The sequence below is a fragment of the Oryzias latipes genome, chromosome 20 (genome assembly GCF_002234675.1).
Source record: "Oryzias latipes chromosome 20, ASM223467v1".
In the NCBI taxonomy this organism is placed as follows: Eukaryota; Metazoa; Chordata; class Actinopteri; order Beloniformes; family Adrianichthyidae; genus Oryzias; species Oryzias latipes.
The window spans coordinates 13,830,721-13,851,741 of NC_019878.2; the positions used below are offsets into that span (position 1 = coordinate 13,830,721).

The following is a 21,021-nucleotide window of genomic DNA, read 5'->3' on the forward strand; positions in this document are numbered from 1 at the left end:
GTATCAGTTCTCTGCACCTAGACTAAATAAAGAGCCGAGTCTTTGCTTTGCTTTATCCCATCAAGAAAAAAAAAAGAAGAGAAGAGCAGATATAGAATGGTTTCGGAGAAGAAAAAAAAACAGCAAAGCATGTTAAAGAATGGACCTCCTCCTTAACAGAATACTTAAACAAGTGTGTGGTGATAGACGGCGTCCAGCTCTCGCTTCACTTGTTGAAGAAGATCATACTTTTGGAATACTGGTATATGAAAAGGCATGGAATATCTCGTCATGGACATTTTTGTGGCTTTGTTCATACGCAATCTGTATGAATTTAAACCTTTGAAAAGAAAAAAGATATTGCTGACTTTGGCCTCTATGGCCCCACAGTTGTCACATAAAGAGCAGCGCTTTACGTAATTGTGAGCACACATACCAAGATAAATAGACTTTTGGTGTTATTGTTGTTGCACATTTGATTTAAATATGTCACTATCCTGCTTATATCTAATAGTGGTGATTTTCTTCAGGGAGCTCTGGGTAATGGATCCACTTTATCTCAGTTCCTTCTCAGCACGCTGGTACTAGATCTAGATGACATGGTGTTTATTTGATAAAGAAATATTGTAGCCTTAATCTTAAAGCACGCTAATTACATCTGACAGATGTTTGTTTGTGGTGAAATCCAATTAAAACGTACACTTTTCAACTCCTTTTCTCTTTTCTTCTCATTTTGCTCCCTCCCGTCCTCCTCATTCTCCCTCTTCCCTCCTACTGTAACCAGAAAAAGAGCCCATGATGGCACAAATAACAACTATGCTTTCCTTGTGGTTTTTGTGAGAAGAGGGCAAACTCACAACAGCTGTCAGGGGGGGAAAAAAGGGGGTTTGTTTAAAAAGCGAATGGCTTTGGTCTAAAGTTCATTTGGAGACCTCTCTAATTAAATAGAGAGCTGGAAGTTTAAGTTAATTAGTAATTCCCTAGGTCCAGAAATTAGACCTGTCACGAGTTTTCAAACTTGAAAAAGGCATTATGTGTTTTTCAACTAAATGTTTCAATTGTTTCTGTTTTTTCATTTATTTAATTCTAATGTAAGGTAAGCACAATTTTCCTGTCGGAGACATTATTGGTCTTTTTCATGGCGTGTCGGAGAAGTGCTTAGGAGATGTTTAAGTGAGGGGCACATAGCTCTTGGCGTCAGTCAGGATACCTGCCCTATGATTATGTTTATGAAGATAATGACAGGGCCAGGGTCCCACTGAGAACCGTCTTTAGAAAACAGCAGGAGTTTGAACTTTAAACTTTATTGTTTCCCCGGTAAAGAATTGTAGGAATAAGTCCGTCGATCTAAAAAAAGTGTTTTTTTGTTTGTTTTTTTGAAAAAGTCCACAGTTATCAGGGTGTTTCTTAATTCTTCTTTCGGTGTGTAATTACAGTTGGTATTAATAAGCACAGGTTTAGGTGACATAAATCAGCTGACTTTGACGCACCGGACGGACAAGCTGTTCCTACCTGTTCAAGCCATAATTGAGTAATAATAACAAGACACAGCTGGCAAAGACAGCTGCTGTCTAATCAGCAGACTCACTGTCCTATAACTAACTGTACTACCAACATTTTGTTTTTCTTTTTGGTCACTACTCATACATTTCTTTCACCAAATAGGGAAACATTTGTGACTTTTTTTTTTGCTTCCTTAAAAGGAATTTGGCAGCATATAGCAGGAGTTGCTGCATTAGTTTGTAATGCTTAATAATAGCCTTCAGAGTATCAGTGGAGCCTTGCAAAAAAGATCTCAGAGATGGAAAATTACTTTTAATTTCAGCCACGATGTGTCAGGTTTTTAAGGAAAAGGTCGTTAATAAACAAATACACATATGTGCTATTTTGAGGCTTTAAAGAAGTCAGACAGACAAATCGTTTAACAATGCTGCATTTATGATAGATGCGGAGAATCTGTGACTTCGTTGGAGCAGAAGAACCAGGCATTTATATTTGCCAGGTGGATATGAAATGCCTGCGTCAGAGACTGCACTCTGTGTCTGTCTGTTACTGTGTACACATTACCCTTGACTGACGTGGACTGTATTTGCTTAACCTCTTCTGCGCTGCACCAACCACAGTCTCACCAATAGTGTTTGAGAGGCAGACTGAGCCATAAAGAATGACCCAAGTAAACACAAACGAGTATTTTTTGCCATATAATTGTGTGCGTACACATCCCAGAAGAAAACACATTTTTTATTATTATTTCAGGCTTTGTTTTTAGCAGGATTATTAATTTTGCTTGGCAAATAATCCCACCCTGCCACCCCCTTTGCTGTGGTAATGTAGAGAAGAGGTGAGTATGGTGTGCATGTAGTATGGCCCAATCCAGCAGATAAGGCTGTGATTTATGTAACAGCTAAACCCCTTCATATTGTGTATGTTGTACCTTACAAGAGCATGATGAGCAGGCTAGATTAATATTTATTTAGCACAGGCAAATCAAGGATTAAGCAGTCATCATTTTAGCGCTAATCCATGTCTCTGGTGAGATGCAGAGACAAAGAGAGGCAGATTACTAAACACATAACGCCGCAACATGACAATTAGTTGGCAGCCTGATCTCAGCGTCAGCCGTGCACAGAGAGAGGTGGACAGAAAATTCCCATCTTCATTTTTGTTGTTTGTCCACCTCTTGCTGAGTCTTGACTTCTCATTTTCACCCTCCCATCGTCCTCGGAAGAATCCCTCATTGAAATTAGCCGTGGTTTGTCTGATTCACTCATCTGACGTAAATGTGTCTCATGATCTTTCCACTGTCCGAACACATGCACACACTCTAACACGCACACACTGATGCGTGAGCAATGAATACTTCTTTCTTAGTTCCAACCACGTGGGAGCAGGACAGTTTGTGTAAACTGCCTGAGTTTGTGTGGGTGTGTATGTGTGTGTTACAAATTACTTGGGAGTCTGTAAATAAGTTTACATTCTTTACTAATTGCGTTAAAGTGATGTCCCGGAGATGTGGCAAAAAAGATGAAAGCCCCCTGTGTGTGTTTGATTTTATTGGAAGGAGGGGTTGTAGTGTTGCAAAACTTTATATGTATGAACGTGCTAATCAAGTTTGTTCCCAGCACTTTCAGGTGGCATCTGACTGTCGTGTCTTTAGCTTTTTGTAGTTTTCTCCAGAAGACTCAATCTGCTGTTTGGCTTCACAAGAAAATAGTAATGAACTGGACTTAAAGACCCACGTCAATGAAATTTGCAGTTTTGAACATCTTCCTGCAGCATTTTTCTCATGATGGAAGACATATTTAAAGAAAATTAAGGTCAAAACTGAGTATTTCTTTATTCAAATTGTGGTGAATCAGGAGCAATGCCATTTGAAAAAGCTTGAAGTGGTTGTGGTAAAATCTACAATCGGCAGGCCTGCTCCACTCCATTCCGATTCATCCACTTGCAGGCAAATAGATCCATGAATGTCTTCATTTTCTTCGCCCAAACTAACATCTGGCTCAAAACTCCAGCAGTAACTCCCATATTGCTCACCATTTTTGATGCACAGGTAATGTTTGGTTGAAGTTGTGAGGGGCTGTAAGCTAGCAGGAAAGAGTGTACACAAAGGGATGATGGGAAGTGAAGGTAGGCTCAGTCCGCGCCAACTCAGAGGCAAATTTCTGATGAACTCCTGCCGCTCTGTAGAAACCATGTTTTTTAAAACGACACAGGCTTTTACATTTTGGCTAAAACCGGCATAATCATATTTAAAAGACCGTTGGGAAAACTTTACAAAATATCAAAACATGATCGGAGTGGGACTTTAAGATGATGACTACCTGTGCTGGGGTGACTGGTGAGTAAAAAGGAATGATCAGGAACTAAATGAGCAGTACAGAGCTGCTGCATTGTGGTAGGAGGGGCTGGGGGGGGGGGGGGGGTCCGAACCAGATGTTCGGGTGATTGGGAGAAAATGAAAAGGAGAGACAGATACAGAGAATGAACCGACAACTTGTGCTGCGATAGAGACAGAGAGGGCAAAGCACACAGAGACAGAATACCATCCTTAGTTCCCCTTTGCCCTCCTTCCTCATTTCACCCGTCCACTGAATGCTAATGGCTTTTTTGCCCCCTCCCAACCCCCGCACACACACACACATATCCCTCCCCATGGACACTAGCGCATTGTTTGCGGCAGCGCTTCTATTCTTTCAGACTTAATTACCTTTTTGCCTTTTGTGGCGTCAGGGGCTGGAAGTTTTGCTCCTTGGCAGTGGAGGTCGTCACACATTCTTCTGCAGTGCATTCCCTTAATCTGAGGGAGGTTTTTTTTCTGTGGTTTGGAGGGAGGGGGTCATTGATGGCGTTTTGGAGAAGGTGTGTATGCTGCATGTTTAGGGGGATAAGAGAGAAAAAATTGGGAACATCCATGGCGTGCACTCCTGATGTGGCTTTAGGAACCGTCTGTGTGTGTGTGTGCATGGTCATAATTGTCAGGACATAGGCTGCCCTTTGTTTGTGCGGTTCATTTCCAATCAACCCTAATTAACTAGAGAGTGTTTCCAGATTGTCGGCAAAAGAAAAATCCCCACTTTTTTCCCTCACCCCTTGGTCTTTGGCTGTTTTGAGTTTGACTAAGGAGAATGGGGGGAGGAAAGGGGAGTTGAGGCATTAGCTATGTAGATTGGCTTAGCCTTTGATGCTGGATAAATCTTTAGCAAGGGCAGTAAGTGATGACTGTGTCCCAGCAGTGTTTGACTGTTTATTTTCATGTTTCAGTTCAAGTTTAGTTGGAAATATTTCTGCTTCAAAGGCGTGAGGCTTGTGCATAAATTTAGACTGGACAGTCGAAGCTCAAAGTCCATTTGTAGGAATGTTAAATCCAGCCAAAGTTGTCTTTAATCCAGTAAAATTTGTCTGTGAAGCAGATTAAACTATGACACTGTCATATATTTGGTAAAGAAAAAGCCAAATGACTATTATTTGGAACTGAACAATAACTGTAAAGCTACGTTCACACTGGGCATGTGAGACACATTCAAGAAAATTTTTGAGTGCATTTTCAGCATAATGCTGTTCATACAGCGAAAGGCGTCTTCTTCTTTTTCTACTGTTTAATAACGCATATGTGCCATCTACAGTTGGAAGATATTTGGTGTGACATGTCAAAGCGGTGCAAATCTCATGAATCTTGATCCAGGCTTTTTCTTTGACAAAGAATTGGCGTCAAGTAATTCTGGTCCGGCACAAACCGCAATTATTAATTTCTCCTCCATGATCAATTTTCAACCAGTTGGCACTTGTGTGAATTTCAAAGGGACATCCTCCATATGTTGCCAACACATCCAAGTCCATGATTGGTTAAAGATCAGCTTGGTTTAACTTTCAATGCACATTCAATGGCCACAAGTTTTGCATGTAGAGCCCGAAAATGGTCGTAAAACCTTTGTAGTGATGCGCCAGTGTTTTAAACGCAGAAACCCAAAACCTGCATATACGCGCGTTTACCTAGACTTTTCATTGGAAGTGGTCACTTAAACGAACGTTGCCTAGGGCTGTGTGAACTTGGCTTAAGGCATGCTCCCTTTAGGGGTCGCAACAACAAACTACGCCCCTTAATTTAACTCTCTCCTCTACATCCTCCTTGCTTACTCCAACCACCCTCATGTCCTCCTTTACTACATCCATGAACCTCCTCTTTGGTCTCTTCATAGGCCTCATTCCTGGTAGTTCCAACCTCAGCATCCTTTTATCACTCTCCCTTCTCTCAATGTGTTGAAACCATCTCAATGTGGCTTCTCTGCATGTACATCCAAAACATCTCAATGAGCTATTCTTCCCAAAAACTAAAATAGTCTGGTTCTGTTTGATCCCAAATCAAATTGAGGACCTATAGTGCACTGCAAAATCAAAAATGGGTCATGTAGTTTGTATTTTGCATCCTTTTTTTAATGTTGTAACTTATACGGCTTATAAGGCTATCACTCTTTTGTTTGTTGCCTCTCTCACACAGCGTCATACCTTTTTTTTTTTTCTTTCTTAATTCCCCAACAATGAACTATCAGGTATGAGCCTGAGGAGGCTCGGGTGTTATGTTACCTGAGTAACGAATGAGACCAATTTAGTTGTCATCAACCTGAGGGATAAAACCTGCATGCCTGTTTGAGGAAAGGGGAAAAAAAAAGTCTCTTCTGTCCTCTGCATTTGTCCTCGTTACTCGTTCTTTTTTAATCCTCCTCCGTCTTCATTTGCCCGCTTCTATGATCAAGATCATCTATCATGTGAAGAATAATTTTGATTTTGATTTGCTAAAAGGCATTTTAACAGTGTAGGTAATTTGTAGAACAGGGTTCCCGTGTTAAATGAAGTGCCACTTTAGGCTGTCGCGGCTGAGCTGGGCAGTAATGATAAGGTGTCTTTTGGTAATGAAGGCCTTTGCTCACAAGGGAGATGCAAGGAGAGGACAAGTGAACAGAAACGGTTGGTGTTGGAGGCAGTGGCGAGACTCTCCTGAATCTTGTGTCTAATATTACACTTCCAGGCGACAAACAAGGGCAGTATTAAAACCCTTTGTAAGGGGAAGGAGTAAAAAAGACTAAAAGCAATGCAGAAGCTCCCAATCTTAACCTTATTGCTGTTTACTCTTCTTGCGTTTAAGACTTTAAATAGATAGGCCCTCCTCTGTGATTATTTGAACATGTGTGTTTGAGCATCAGTACACTTTGATGGTTGCCGAAGCTCATCTGGCATTGTGAGGAAAGAGATAATTCCTCTCTTCCTTCGTCCACTTGGTTTTTCATCCTGCATAGCAACACATAAACAGCTCTAATTAGACTAGAGTGGACCTATTCATGGTGCTGACAGTGGGAGATGGATGCAGAGGCTTTCACACCGTCCTTTCCTTTTGTCTTTGTCTAATGCCTTGTGACATTTTGATATAAGATTTGGGGTTAGACTGACGGCCCACATGCTGGGAAAGTGTCAACCTTCGTGGAGACCCAAAGGTAGAAACACAGCCGTGGTTTCATGCTGTCCCCTTACTTTGTTGTTTGACTTTCTTTAACTCTTTTGGGTCAGCTGAGAGTTTCACTCCAGATGTCATCTTGCCAGTTATTAGATCCTCCAAACCAAAAAATCGACAGGACCCTATCACAGTGCAGATCCGCTCTTCTCCTTTGTTTGCAATAAAATATTCACAGCAGCGAGAACAGCAAATGGACCTCTGCATGAAAATGTCAAAAGAATTTGAACCTAATATATCCTTAGTAAACAACGACATCCATGTTGTAAGATGTAATTATAGGTTAGTTATATAACTGTTAGCTCCAGCTAATGCATGGTAACTGAAAAAAGGAGCAAAAATAAGAGGAGACTGTGAAATGACCACCTGCTCATTACGTCTGTAACATATTTGTGTAACACTTTGTTGTATAAGAGTTTCAATACAGCAGAACAAGATAAAACAAGTAACTTTAGGAGACTCCTGCAAATGGCTTTGTTGGTTGATTTGAAGCTGGATTTGTTGTCCCCCCTATTAATGATCCTCTGATAGTCATAATTAATGTAAAAAAACACATTTTAAGTAAGGCAGAAATCACCTAGAAACAGTATCTTTTTACTTAAAGAGTAGATTAAAAGCAGATAGAGGGAGGAGGAAAAAAAAAATGTGGGGGGTGAGAAAAACAAAAGACTAAGGGCTTTCTTAGTCCCTTTCACCCATCAGAAGTAAAATTGTCCAAAGCATGCATTCCTGGGCTATTATTTGCCTCTCACTGGATCTGATCTGCCACTTTAATTACTTTAATGTTATGTGTGTCCCTCTGTGTGTGTGTCAGCCTGTGTCCGTGTGCATATGTGTGAAAGCAAAGGGACATGCTTAATTAAAAAACAGAGGTAGGAGCAGCTCAGGCCATCTCTTTTGTTCTCCTGTTAAAAGAAGGAACAGTTTTTTTTTTTCCAGAGTGGAAAAACCTGGGCTTCATTGTAAGTTTCTCTCTGTGTGTCTGTCTGTCTGTGTGTGGGTCTCTCCCAAATGAAAGTAGTCTGGTTGGTTAGCAGAGCGGAGGAAGCCAGTGGGGGACACAAGGAGGAATTTGGTTTAGCCACATGTAATATGATCTGTCTTAAAAGAAGTACAGGTTGGTGATACTGAGAAAGGTGTAAAGCCATGAAATATACATGTTGTGTTTTGTGTTCTTAAAAAAATTTGTGGAAGTTTGCAAACAGTTTTACATTTTAATCAAATTTGTTAGGAAGACTTCCGCCATCGCCATCCTACTCCAGTCATATATTGATCTATTGTCAAAGTGTTCCCAGTGGTCTTTTAATTTTGATTATTCAGTTTTTAGCCAAAATAAAAGAAAAATGGTTGTTTTCTTGGAAATAGTTTCTGCAGAAATCGGCAGTAGTTCATCAGAAATTTGCCTTCGAGTTGTGGGCGGGACTGCAAATGTGGAGTAAGCCTGACCTAATTTCCCATCATCAATCTCTCTCTCTCGCTGGCTTAAAAAAAAAAAAAAGGAATTTGCCTCTGAGTTGGCATGGAGTAAGCCTCCCCCTACTTCCCGACATTCATCTGTTTACATGTTCTCCCGATAGCTTACAGGTCAACAAAAATGGTGAGCAATATCAGAGCTATCCACCCATAGAATTTTGAGCCAGATGCCAACTCAGGTGAGGAAATCAAAGACCTATGTGGATCTGTTTCTCTGCATGTGGATGCATCTAAATGGAGGGGAGCAGGGAGCTTGTGGCTTACTGTAGTAGCTTTCTGCGTCACACCAACAAGATTTTCAGATGACATTTTTTGTCTGCTCCGGATTCACAACAATTTAAATGAAGAAATACTCAGAGATGCAATTTTATGGTAATTCTTTTTGTTCTATTTATGTCCTCCATCATGAGAAAAATGCTACAGGAACATTTTATAAAACACCAATACCTGATTTTGATTGGGGTGGGTCCCATACCGTGCAAAAAAGTCTTACCATAGAGGTTTAAAACCTTTACACTCCTTTACAAATTAAATTTTAGCCTTTAATAAATGGCATTTTTTTCTATGCTGAGACTTTATAATTGTACTTTTACCCTTAAAACTTTGAATTATACCATTTGGTGTGGAGGAAGGCACTCTAAACTAATGCAATTTAGCAAAAAAATCCTACATTTATTTAACATCCAGCATTTGTCACTTGTTACTTTGTCAGTGCTCTGAGTTGTGGCAACCATAATGGCTTCAATTTGTCTTAAGAGTACAAAAAAAATGGACAGTTTATGGTAACAAGCAACACATGTAAACAACCGTTAACCTGTTTGCATTAAGGGATTGGTATGTCTGTGCCAGGCACAGCACGCTGGCTTAACCAAAAGACATAATTCTATTCTTAAAGAGATGCATAATTCATAAGTCAGTGTTTTATGTCCAAGCTACAATTCAAAGAGGTTGCTCCCCAATAAAATAAGCAGTGAAATGACACAACTGACAAGTAGTAAATCCTGTCGCATGTGTCGCATTAGCCTTCAAACCCTCTGCTTCCCAACCACTTTTCCCACAATCCCTTTTAATACGCGCTTTGGGAAGATGGACGCAGAAGGAATATGGGAATGATGTGTATGTTTAACAGCTATAGTAGACACCATACTGTCCTCGCCCTGTGTTAACATTTAGCAGCTGGTTGGTGGCAAAAAAAAAAAAAAATGAATAAACTATAATTGAGAATGATGTTTTCTCCAGTACATAGATTATCAAAAAATTATGTTTAAACCAATAAAATCCAGATTTATAATCATTTTAAAATTGAATTGTGATAATAAACATAGGCTATGTAGTCATTTGACAGACCGTTTAAAGCTTACTGCTGCAAATCCAAAATTGTAAACATACATTGGAAGAGATTTGCTAATTTTTCCCACTTCTCTGCAAAATTCTATAAATATTTTAATAAATTTGAAGGAATACTGCTGCGCTAAAGAGTAATGGTGCAGATCAAGTTTGAAGCCCATAGAGACTACTACTGTTGTAATATTGGGCTATATATATAACATTAAATTGGAACAAAACTGGGAACCAATGATTTTCAGAGAAGACTGTATTAGGGAATGTATTTTTTTCAATGGGAGACATACAAGATTTTTATTTTTAAAATATTTTTGTGAATGCCTGCAACTTTTTGTAATGTACTGGTTATATCCTATTTTAGAATAGGTAAGGTACACTTGTGTTTGTGTTTTATAGCTTGGTTTGCACCAAAATAGACCTAGAGGTAGGTTCCATTGAGCCACAAGATCGATGCAACCATTTGCTGCTGCTGTAGGAAATTCTAGGAATTATTTAGTCTAGATCTGTCCTTTAATCCCATAAAGCTGATCATAACTGCTTATGCATGAACAAAATATTATTTCTGTTTGTTAATATTTTAGTATATTTCCTACCCCTTTGCACAAATCCATGCTTAACTGATAACCAACAAAATTAATTTTCTCTGACTTGTAATTTTTTTTTCCTTTAACCTGCTCGATCAGACAAAGGGAGACATACAAACAGAAGTTAATTTTTATTTTTTAATCTATCATTGGTCTCATGGAATCATCTCTGGGATATGTCAGATTAAACCTGATTGAGGCACACGCACACACATGCACACTCAAAACACACGTACTCATGTTTGATTTCATTCCTCACGCTTTCACGGTTCCGCCCACTGGCTCTGTTTAACCCGGGATTGTTGCAGATTAATTCTCTAATTGCTTTGTAGCTTGTTGTGAGGGAGAGTCAGTGTAGAAAAAGAGATAGGGAATTAAGCAACAGGTGGATTGGGTTAAAGGTTAACATGGCTCCTTAAAACTATCTTTGATGCATTTACACACAGACATCTGAAAGGAACTGAAACTGTATAAAGACCAAAGATATTGGAACAGAGAAATGTTTTATATTTTATATATTAAAAAAGAATAATACATTAGGATCCAAAAAGGGGACAATAAAAATTTAATTCCTAAGGTTTTTAAAACATAATCTTTGGTTCCCTGTGCGAAATGATTGTGTTGTGTGTATTGGCTTGGGAGATTTTCTTAAATTGTATGTTTTTGGGTTTGTTTTTAAAAGTCAAAAGATTGAAGTGGTGATGGGTTAAAATGCAGGCTGCTATTCAGAAGGATGATATGTTATAGCAAACATCATTTTAAATAAAGTTTTTTTTTCTCGACTTGTTTTTCTCCTGGGTTGCATAAACTTTGTCTACGTTGAGATATACACTGACTCTTGTTTTAATTTTATCCTGCTGTTGGAAATACCACATTGTTTACATTGTTACATTATAGATATTTTGTAGGTTAATTTCTGCTTACAAGTCTCTAAACTAAGGTCATACAAGTTGGATCAACATGATCATGTTAATCATTAGATTATTATTAAGAGACTATATTAATTATCTGGTGTCTTTCTTGTTTCTCTTCTTAACTTAGGTCCCTTTTGGGCTGGATGAGATGAGATCCCCATGTAGTGGTTGTCATGGCAACTTCTGACTCTCCTCCTATGGTTTCATCGCTGCAGCAGGAACATGGTGGCCAGAGGTTGGATGCTGCGGCTGAGGACAACTCAGTTGTCTCAATGGAGACCAGTGCCAACAACCATTCATCCGCTGCTGCCACTGGAGAGCCAGAAAGTGGCATCGGAGGATCTGTTGTGAGCCCACCTAAGTCCAACTTTACCCCCACCACTGTTAGTGCAACCATTGACTCTGTAACTGAACAGAGTCGGAGAGAAAGCTTTACTATCGGTAACAAAGGGAGTGTTACCGTAACTTTACCAGGAGGTGGAGGAGGAGCAGCTTTGGGTTCGGACTGTTCTGCCCCTGCCACATCACCTGTGGCACCGGCAAAGGAGATCCCTTGCAACGAATGTTCTAACTCCTTCTCCAGTTTACAGAAATATATGGAGCACCACTGCCCCAGTGCCCGCCTACCTACTGCTGGAGGTCATGTTGAGGATGAGGAGGTTGAAGGGATGGTAGAAGGAGACAGTGAAGATGAAGGAGACCATGAGGTGGGTGCTGCAGAAATGGGAGAAATGAACAGTGAGATGGAGATGGAAGAGGACAGCGATGTGGAGAATCTGTGTGGTGAGATCATCTACCAGCCCGACGGTTCTGCCTTCATCTTGGAGGACTCCAAAGAGCAGCGTGGCAACCAGGGGGGGCTTCCTGGATCTCTTCAGTTGAGGGGTCTGTTGTCCCCCCAGACCTTCCCCAGTGCACAGGCCAACAGTGGTCAGAGTGGCCTGAGCCCAGAAGGGGAGCGGTCAGAACAGCCAGCTGCACCCATGTCCTTCTACCCCCAGATCATCAACACCTTCCACATCGCCTCCTCTTTTGGGAGTAAATCTCTAGCCACCGACCATCCCTCCTTCCCAAATACCTCAACTGGAGGGTTGGTGGGTGCTGGTCCTGTGTTGCACAGTTTTCGTGTCTATGACCTCCGCCACAAGAATGACAAAGACTATCTTACGGCGGATGGTGCAGCCAAAAACTCCTGTGTGTCCAAAGATGTTCCCAACAATGTGGACTTGTCCAAGTTTGAGGGCTGTGTAGCTGATGGACGGCGAAAGCCTGTTTTGATGTGTTTCCTGTGCAAGCTGTCTTTTGGCTACAGCCGTTCCTTCGTGACACATGCTGTCCATGACCACCGTATGACCCTGAATGAGAAGGAGCAGAAGCTGTTGAGCAACAAACATGTCTCTGCTATCATCCAGGGCATTGGCAAGGACAAAGAACCTCTTATAAGCTTTCTGGAACCAAAAAAACCCCCAAACTCTGTGCTACCCCATTTTCCCTCACCTGCCAACTTCCTAGGGCCAGATGCGGGGCTCCGTGGCTTGTGGAATGCTTTCCACAGTAGTGGGGATAATGCAGATTCTCTTCAGGCTGGTTTTGCTTTCCTGAAGGGCAGTGCCAGCAGCTCCCCTACTGACCAAACCCCCAGAACCCAAGCAATGCCAAAGGCCGAGACCAACCCAAACCTCGGGGGTGGGGCTGGTGCCCACAGAACCCGTACTGGGAGTTCTGCTGCTGCCACAGGTAGCAGCCTTGAAAGTCAGAACTCTGATAGTGACTGCAAAGGCCACGTTAGGGACACATGCACTTTGCAATCCAATGGGCCGGACATGAGCCACTACCTGCCTATCAAGCGGGAGCCCAGTACAATAGGAGAAGAAAGCCCAGAACAGGATGAGGATGCTTACTCAGTTAGTGGAGTAGAGATGGAGGCAGATGAAGAAGAGGAACAGGCCATGTCCATGGTGGTGACAGGCCAGCGGGCTGACAGCACCAGTAGCAAAGATTTCCCTCTCTTAAACCAAAGTATTTCCCCTCTTTCCAACAGTGTGCTTAAGTTGAACAGTGACAGCAAAGGCCCTGTATCCACCTCCTCTTCCTCCCTGCCTGTATTTGAAAAGCTAGAGATGGAGAAGAGCCACCTATCCACTGCTCTGACAGCTGTCAGAGAGCGTGAGAGCAGCAACGACTCTACCAGTGATGGCCTAGCTGGAAGGGATGGTTTGTCACCATCCTCCAACCCTTTTGATATGATGATGTTGCGCAGAGATGATGAGAGTCCTGGGCCTCTGCATCAACACATAGGAAATCCTAGTACACCTGGAACTCCTGGGACTCCTGGTACTCCTGTTCCTGGTGAGGGATCCCCAGGTAGTGGGGTAGAGTGCCCCAAATGTGATACAGTCCTGGGGTCCTCAAGGTCTCTGGGAGGACATATGACAATGATGCATTCCCGCAACTCCTGCAAAACACTGAAGTGTCCCAAGTGTAACTGGCATTACAAGTACCAGCAGACACTGGATGCTCATATGAAGGAAAAACATCCAGAGTCAGGTGGATCATGTGTTTACTGCCGCACCGGACAGCCTCATCCTCGTTTAGCCAGAGGTGAAAGCTATACGTGTGGATACAAGCCCTTCCGCTGTGAGGTCTGTCTGCCTTGATGATTTTTAGAAGTTCTTGTATTGCAAATGTTTTAACATGTTTTGAATACATTGTTTATTCAAAAATTATTTACCTGAATTTTTTTTGTCTACTTTTTTTACGTTGTGTCTTAGGCATATTTTGGCATGTTGAAATTTATTATCAAACACAGAGTAAAATGGCAAATAGCTTTTATGGCTTTTTTAAACAAATTTTTTGAGGTAATCAAAAACTTTAACTGCACATCAAATGTCGAAAATAAAAAAGGAATTACAGTAGGTGTACATGACTTGATAAAAGATACTTTAATTAAACTTACAAATCTGAAATCTCAATAACCACATATTATTTATAGTCCTTGTTTTAGATGCAAATGAATTTTAAGATGAACTTTTCTATTAATTGGAGGAAATATTCCCTTTCAGGTATGCAATTACTCGACCACCACCAAAGGAAACCTTAGCATCCACATGCAGTCAGACAAGCATCTGAACAATGTGCAGACACTCCAGAATGGTGGCAGTGAAGCACAGTACAACCATAACCACGCCAACCACGTACCCAGTGCCAACCTTAGTGGAGGCTGCAGTGCACCTTCACCATCCAAGCCCAAACAGAAGCCCACTTGGCGCTGTGAGGTAATGAGGGAAACAGGGAATCATTGTAGCATAGTTGCTGTAGCATACCAATTAACTTGTTTGTGTTCACACAACAAGCCAGTTGTTTACCAATGTGACTTTGTCTATTATGTTTTTGCCACGTCATCTGACTTCTGATATCCAAAACAATGTCCTATAAGATGTCCATAAGATTTTTCAACTTTTGTAAAAATCCCTCAACATTATCCATCACAGCAGTTTAGTCTACAATCCCAATCATTGCTTATAATTCAAATTAAAAATAATACATGTCTGGTTAATATTTGAATTATCAGTGTCTAATGTTTTCTGTTTTTTGTTTCACATTGAATAAAACAGGTTTGTGACTACGAGACCAATGTGGCACGGAACTTACGAATCCATATGACCAGTGAGAAACACATGCACAACATGATGCTGCTGCAGCAGAACATGAAGCAGATACAACACAGTCTCCATCTGGGTCTGGCTCCAGCCGAAGCAGAGCTTTACCAGTACTACCTGGCTCAAAATATGGGCCTTGCTGGAGTAAAGCTGGAGAACCCAACTGGTAGCAGTGGCCCAGAGACCCAGATGATGATTAACCCATTTCAATTAGATCCTGCAACTGCTGCTGCTCTTGGATCTGGTCTAGGTGAGTAAAAGTAGATTTCCCATGAAACAAAAAATCTGATTATGTTGATAGGTTTTGTGTGATAGTTTAAAAATGTGAAAAACATCAAAACACTTGGATTCTCTTTTTTATTGTTCCCCTCCAGCCCCCACTTTAGCTTTTTCAGCTCATTTTTCACTTGCCCAGCTTTACCTGTTTTATCTCCTAAATCTGCTGCCATCTAGGCATTTGATTTTTTATCAAGTGTTACCTTCGGTCCTCTACATCTTTTCCTCTGCCCTCTCACCTTCTTTTTGTCTTTTTCCTTCATTGGCCCCCATTCCTTGCCCTCCTCTTTTTTTTTTTTTTTTGTCTTATCTTTCCTCTCATATGGTCCCTTTGTCATCGTCTCCTTTCATTGACCCCTCTCTCTGATTAAAAAATGATTATGAGATGCCACATGAGAATTATTCTTAATCTTTCATTTGTAATTTTCTTAAGTCAGCTTAATCCCCTCACCATGGACACACCATCCAGCCTTCACTCACCCTGGAGATAATACACATATATAAACACACACACACATAAGAACACACACTCTAACAAACAGCAGGAAGCGGATTCCCGTAGGAGTGAGAGAGATTTAACAATGACCCTGCAGTGTTGCACACCCACTCCCTCCTCTAGTGTGGAGGTCACAGCCCAGCTAGCAGATGTACTCTCAGCGAATTACACTGATAACACACAGCTCCCCATCGTGAGCACAGCTGCACATAGGTTCAAATGGTGTGAGTGGAAATTAATTTATAAATAAAAACTAACGCACTCATTTACAATTATAGATTCAAAAGAATACAAATCACCATCCACAGAGGAATTATATGTTTATAGACAACAAATATGTCTCAGACTTTGTCAGATGTGAGGTTTTTTTTTAAGCCATCTCCCACAATCAATAAAAAAAGTAAAAACATATTCCTTCTAATTGGGAAAACGATCTTGTAACAAATGATTAAGATAATTTGTAAGCCTTTATACCCACTGTGTTGTGATATCTGAAAAAGAAGGCATGATAAGCTTTGGATTCATGCATAGAGGGACAATGAAAGGATCAAACGAAAGAGTTAATTACATTTGCATGAATAGCAGAGCTTGGGGATTTTTTGGTTCTGTGGTGGGTGGACAGAGGAAAAATAGAGTTTGTGGTACATTGATCAGCTTTTCAAATCTATGCGTGGATATTAGAAAAGCTTTGAGCCCGAAAACCGTTGTCCCACCATTGCTGAGAGCAGTAATTAAAGCTACCTGATGAGTGAGTTAGCAAGTTGAAAAGGATAATTGTAATTGATCCTGATTCAATCCTATTAAGGTTTTTTATAGACAAGACTTTGTAAGAAGGCATAGTCCTCTGTGAAGCTTTATTTTATCAAACCCCTTTTGTGCGGGAGAGGCCTGTGTGGTTGACACTTATTTTACACACTTAATTTCATTCAATAGAATAAGTCTCTTTCCTTTCTTTGTGTGGTAACACTCCATATGCATTTCTACATATTATTTCCATAAATGTTTTTTTTGTCATAACCTTTGCTTAATTCACAATTCTACCTGCTTTTAGTTGCTGTTAGTTTTCAGTATGCTGTATATGTATTTAAAAGAAAGTTTAATTAAAGTTTTACCCTTAATTATTCCTTCACTTCAGCTATCTCACATGTGTTTTCATTTATTTTCTCAACAGTTAACAGTGACCTTACTGCTGAGTTGCGTCTTGCCAGCGGCCAACTGATGGCAGATGACCTGTCTCTGGTGACTTCGAGTGGAATGGGAGGCATGTCCTCATCAGACCCTTCCCTCTCCTCCTTGTCGCCACCTATCAGTGATCCTCTGCTGCGCCTGTACCAGTGTGCTGTGTGCAACTGCTACTCCACAGACAGCCTAGAGGCTCTCAACGCCCACGTCAGCGCCGAGCGCTCACTGCCCGAAGAGGAGTGGCGTTGCGTTGTGGGTGATGTCTACCAGTGCAAGCTCTGCAGCTACAACACCCAGCTCAAGGCCAACTTTCAGCTGCACTGCAAAACAGACAAGCATATGCAAAAGCACCAGCTGGTGGCCCACATCAAGGAGGGAGGCAAGGCCAACCAATGGAGATTAAAGTGTGTGGCCATTGGCAACCCCGTGCACCTCAAGTGCAATGCCTGTGACTACTACAGTAACAGCGTGGAGAAACTGAGGATACATGCCACCAACCAGAGGCATGAGTCTTCCATCCGCCTTTACAAGGTAAAAAAAAGCTTTAACTATTAGGAGTCCTGTTGAAAAAACATCACTTTAGTCGTCTGTGGTTGTCTAAACAGTGAAAATAAAAATGTAAAAAAGAGAAAATACACACAATGGAAAAAATTAACAGAACACCTTTTGACCATGCACGTATTTTCTCAGACCTCAATTATGACATTGGACACAAAAAGGATATATTTTTTTCTGTGATAAATAATACCAAAAAAGAGCATAAACAGTTTTTGTTTTTGAAAGAAACTGTCCCAACTTATTTAGGACAGCATCACACGGATGTAAAGTTCCCATGAGAGCGGAATGGCAAAGATAGCAGAGGTCACTGTGAGAGTAGTGAGGAAGATTTCCATCTGACATGGTTGTGTTTCCTGCTTTTGACCAGATGGTACTACTGTCTTCCTAAAAGCACACACAAGTTAGATACTTTGAGTAAGCCTTGAGACATACCAAACTTTAGGTTTTTGTTTTTTATATTATTAGTTTTTACACAATACTTTCATTTTTGTTTACAAAAAGTACTTTTTTTTCAGGTCTAGTTTAAATTGGTAAAACAAAGATAAAGATAGCCCAATCCCACACACTGCATAGATTCCCACTATTCATTTATTGCCTGCTTTTAAGGTGGGGTGGGGGGATTGAGTCTGACATCTCTCTCAGTCTAATAGGATGCGGTTACATTTTCACGACCATAGCCTACAAAACAGGATCACAAGGATCACATTAATGAGGATTTTTCTACAATTAGTCAACCTTTAGCTAGTTTAAGCATAAACATGGATGTTTTTGTGTGTTTTGTTTTTATATGGGGAAACAGCACCAGCCAAGTGATGATTAGTGTAAACCTGTTATTTCTTTTAATGACGGAGTAACAAAAAACTCACCCCTCCTTTTAATCTAACTGCTTTGTTGATATGTAGTATTGTCTTGTCCACAACTTAACAGTGCTGGAGGATTGTTTTTCTATGACTATGTCTGCATAGTCTTTTGTGAATGAAATCTTGTCCGATACTCGATAAGGATTGACATTCATTAGAAAAACTCTGATTCTTACTTACAACTTTCAGTCTTAACTGGATTAAGCTAATTTGCACCTTTGGCATTATCTAAAATGGTCTTAGTTGACTTCAACAGGATGTTAATACTAAGACACGATTGCTCAGTAGTAATTGCAAAGGTTAAAGTTGGCATGAGATAAATTGTCTCAGTACATTTCGTCTGCCTGATTGCGTATCGATGTATAAAGGGTCTCTGACTCAAACCAAGACTTTGTCAGAGCAGAGCTTATGAATAAATCTGTGTTTTTTTTTTGCATATGTCATATATAAGGCTTTCCGAACACTAAGGCGCAGTAAGGGAGACAAAAGAGTCAAAGATAAATTTGTCTGTCAAACTTTATTAACTTCGTTCACAGTCATTCTAGAACTTGTTTGTAACTCACTTCACATTAGCTACATCAAAAGTGTCAGACTTAAGTGGACCTTATTGTTTGAAAAATATGGCTATCGATAGGACACTACACTTTGGTTGACTTGTTATCATGTAACAAGGCACAGATTTGAGTTAAAATGATAGAAAAGAAAATGATCAGTTGTCAACGGCATACTATTGTAACCTAGAGACTTTGTAGAGCAGTTTTGTTTCCAGGATGGTTCAGATAAGTTGTACTATCTTCAAAAGCACCCGTAAAGCCAAAGAAAGTGAGGTTCATCCCATTGCCCCCTACATGCACCCAAACACCCCTACATCTCATGTACCCTCCCACCTACTCCACAGGCTTTAGCAAATCTGTTTTACAGATGATGCTTTTAATGCCTCTGGCAGAAATTCCACTATTTTACCCCTGGACATTTGGTAAAGCAGAGCAAGAGTTGCAGAAAGCATTGAACGAGCAGAGAGGGCTGCAGAGCAAAAGCAGAGGGAAAAAAATCATTTCTCTATTTGACCAGAAAAACACCTCTCCTTTTATGTATTGGCAGAGGTGAAAAGCACATGGGGATAGAGGTAGTTTGGCCGGGCGCATAAAAGATCCAAGTGTTGACGACTTTACCATCTGGCTTTTTGGAAACAGAGAATATCTTTATAGCATGGGAAACCATTTGAAGATACAAACAAAAAGCATATTCAGGAAGTTTTATGGCTGCTTTGTAGCAGCAATGTAGTACTTCTAAGGGGGATTTGAATGTTTGAAAGTGTTTTTTTTTTCTCCAGACTTTGAAACAGCAAAAGGGAAATGACATTAGCGGCTCATGGACATCAAATCGCCTGGTGTCCAGGGCACAGCAGGTGGGGCCTTACATAGAAACAGGGTCAGTCTTTTACACTTGCTGTAGATGAAACGTTAACATTTCTGAATAGTCCGAGTTCATTTATAATGGGAATCTAGTAACAGTGTATTTTTACACAGTAGTCCACCTTTGGTTATAAACAGGGTGCATATACAACCTCACCTCTGGTACTGATAGAACTGAAAAATCTATAACAAACCTATAAAAATGATTATTGAAATTATGAAAGATATTCAAGGTTATGCTTGTGTGCTTTACTATGAGAACTCTGATTTATATGGAACCTTAAGCTTCATTTCCGCACTGTCGTGTCCGGTATTTAGACGGTTTCTATAATGAAACGGACCCATTAAGCTGGACTGAACCATACCATTTTTGGGCCCTCGTTGGTTGTAGGTCCATAGAAAAAGAAACTTTCCGGTTAGGGCGGAGCTACTACGTTGACTGGCAGAAGGTTGTTTGGTCAAAAGAAAGCGCCAAACAGTTTTTCTTGCAGAAAAAAAACTGAGTTGCTGGATGACCATTGTGTTGTTGATAGCTTCACTCTTGCTGTAGTCGCACTACTATGATACAAATCTACAGAATTGATCTACCCCCCACATGCGCCATTACGGTCCAACTTTGAGTGGAAAAACCAACCTGAATTGCCTGGACCATTCGAAATTGGACTATACCGGACTGTACAACTCAGTGAAAACAAGGTTTTTGTTTAGCATGCCCATGCCTGGCCCAGCTTGTGTTTAGCTTGGTAGCAGTTATGATGATGATGAGCTACGTTTTGTTTTTTTTAACAACAAACTGTGGACCCAATGCTCATGGAGTCAGGAGTAAATCTGTCAGGTCCATTCACAAGTGTGGCGTAGCGGCATGGGGGGGGAGTCTAGTTTGTAGCGAACATGTGTGTTGGTATGCATGTGAGAGCTTTCTGAGAGCCCACAGAGCTTTGAGGCTGAGAGCTGGGTCTAGCTCGCTGCTGGGTCATTACGAGTTTAGAATGTTCATGGTCACTGTGGTGTAGTCAAGGACCACACACACACACACACGTACAAACACACACACACACAATTTGTTTCTGAGACTATGGCACCTGTTTCTCAGATGGCCATCCAAGTAAATCTTATTCTGTCTTCAACCTCTGCCAATCTGACCAACCTTCTGTCATAATTCAAGCGAAAATGGGGTCCACTGCACTTTTCTAAATCTCTGTTTTTCTTTTCCTCACCTTCTCCCTATTTTCTTTCATTCTCCTTTGAACTAGGAACCATCGGCTCATAAATTAC

General features: G+C 40.8%; 1 protein-coding gene across 2 annotated transcripts in view; it reads left to right on the forward strand.

Annotated features, from left to right (window-relative positions):
• zfhx4 (zinc finger homeobox 4) overlaps window positions 1–21,021 on the forward strand; it is an 82,160-nt gene that overhangs the window by 12,226 nt on the left and 48,913 nt on the right. For both annotated transcript variants that reach the window (XM_023950365.1, XM_011488831.3), the window contains exons 2-5: window positions 11,428–13,942; window positions 14,363–14,575; window positions 14,915–15,209; window positions 16,903–17,444. In XM_023950365.1, coding sequence (XP_023806133.1) covers window positions 11,474–13,942; window positions 14,363–14,575; window positions 14,915–15,209; window positions 16,903–17,444 — 3,519 coding nt within the window. In that variant the 5' untranslated portion in view covers window positions 11,428–11,473. The remainder of the gene's footprint in view (window positions 1–11,427; window positions 13,943–14,362; window positions 14,576–14,914; window positions 15,210–16,902; window positions 17,445–21,021) is intronic.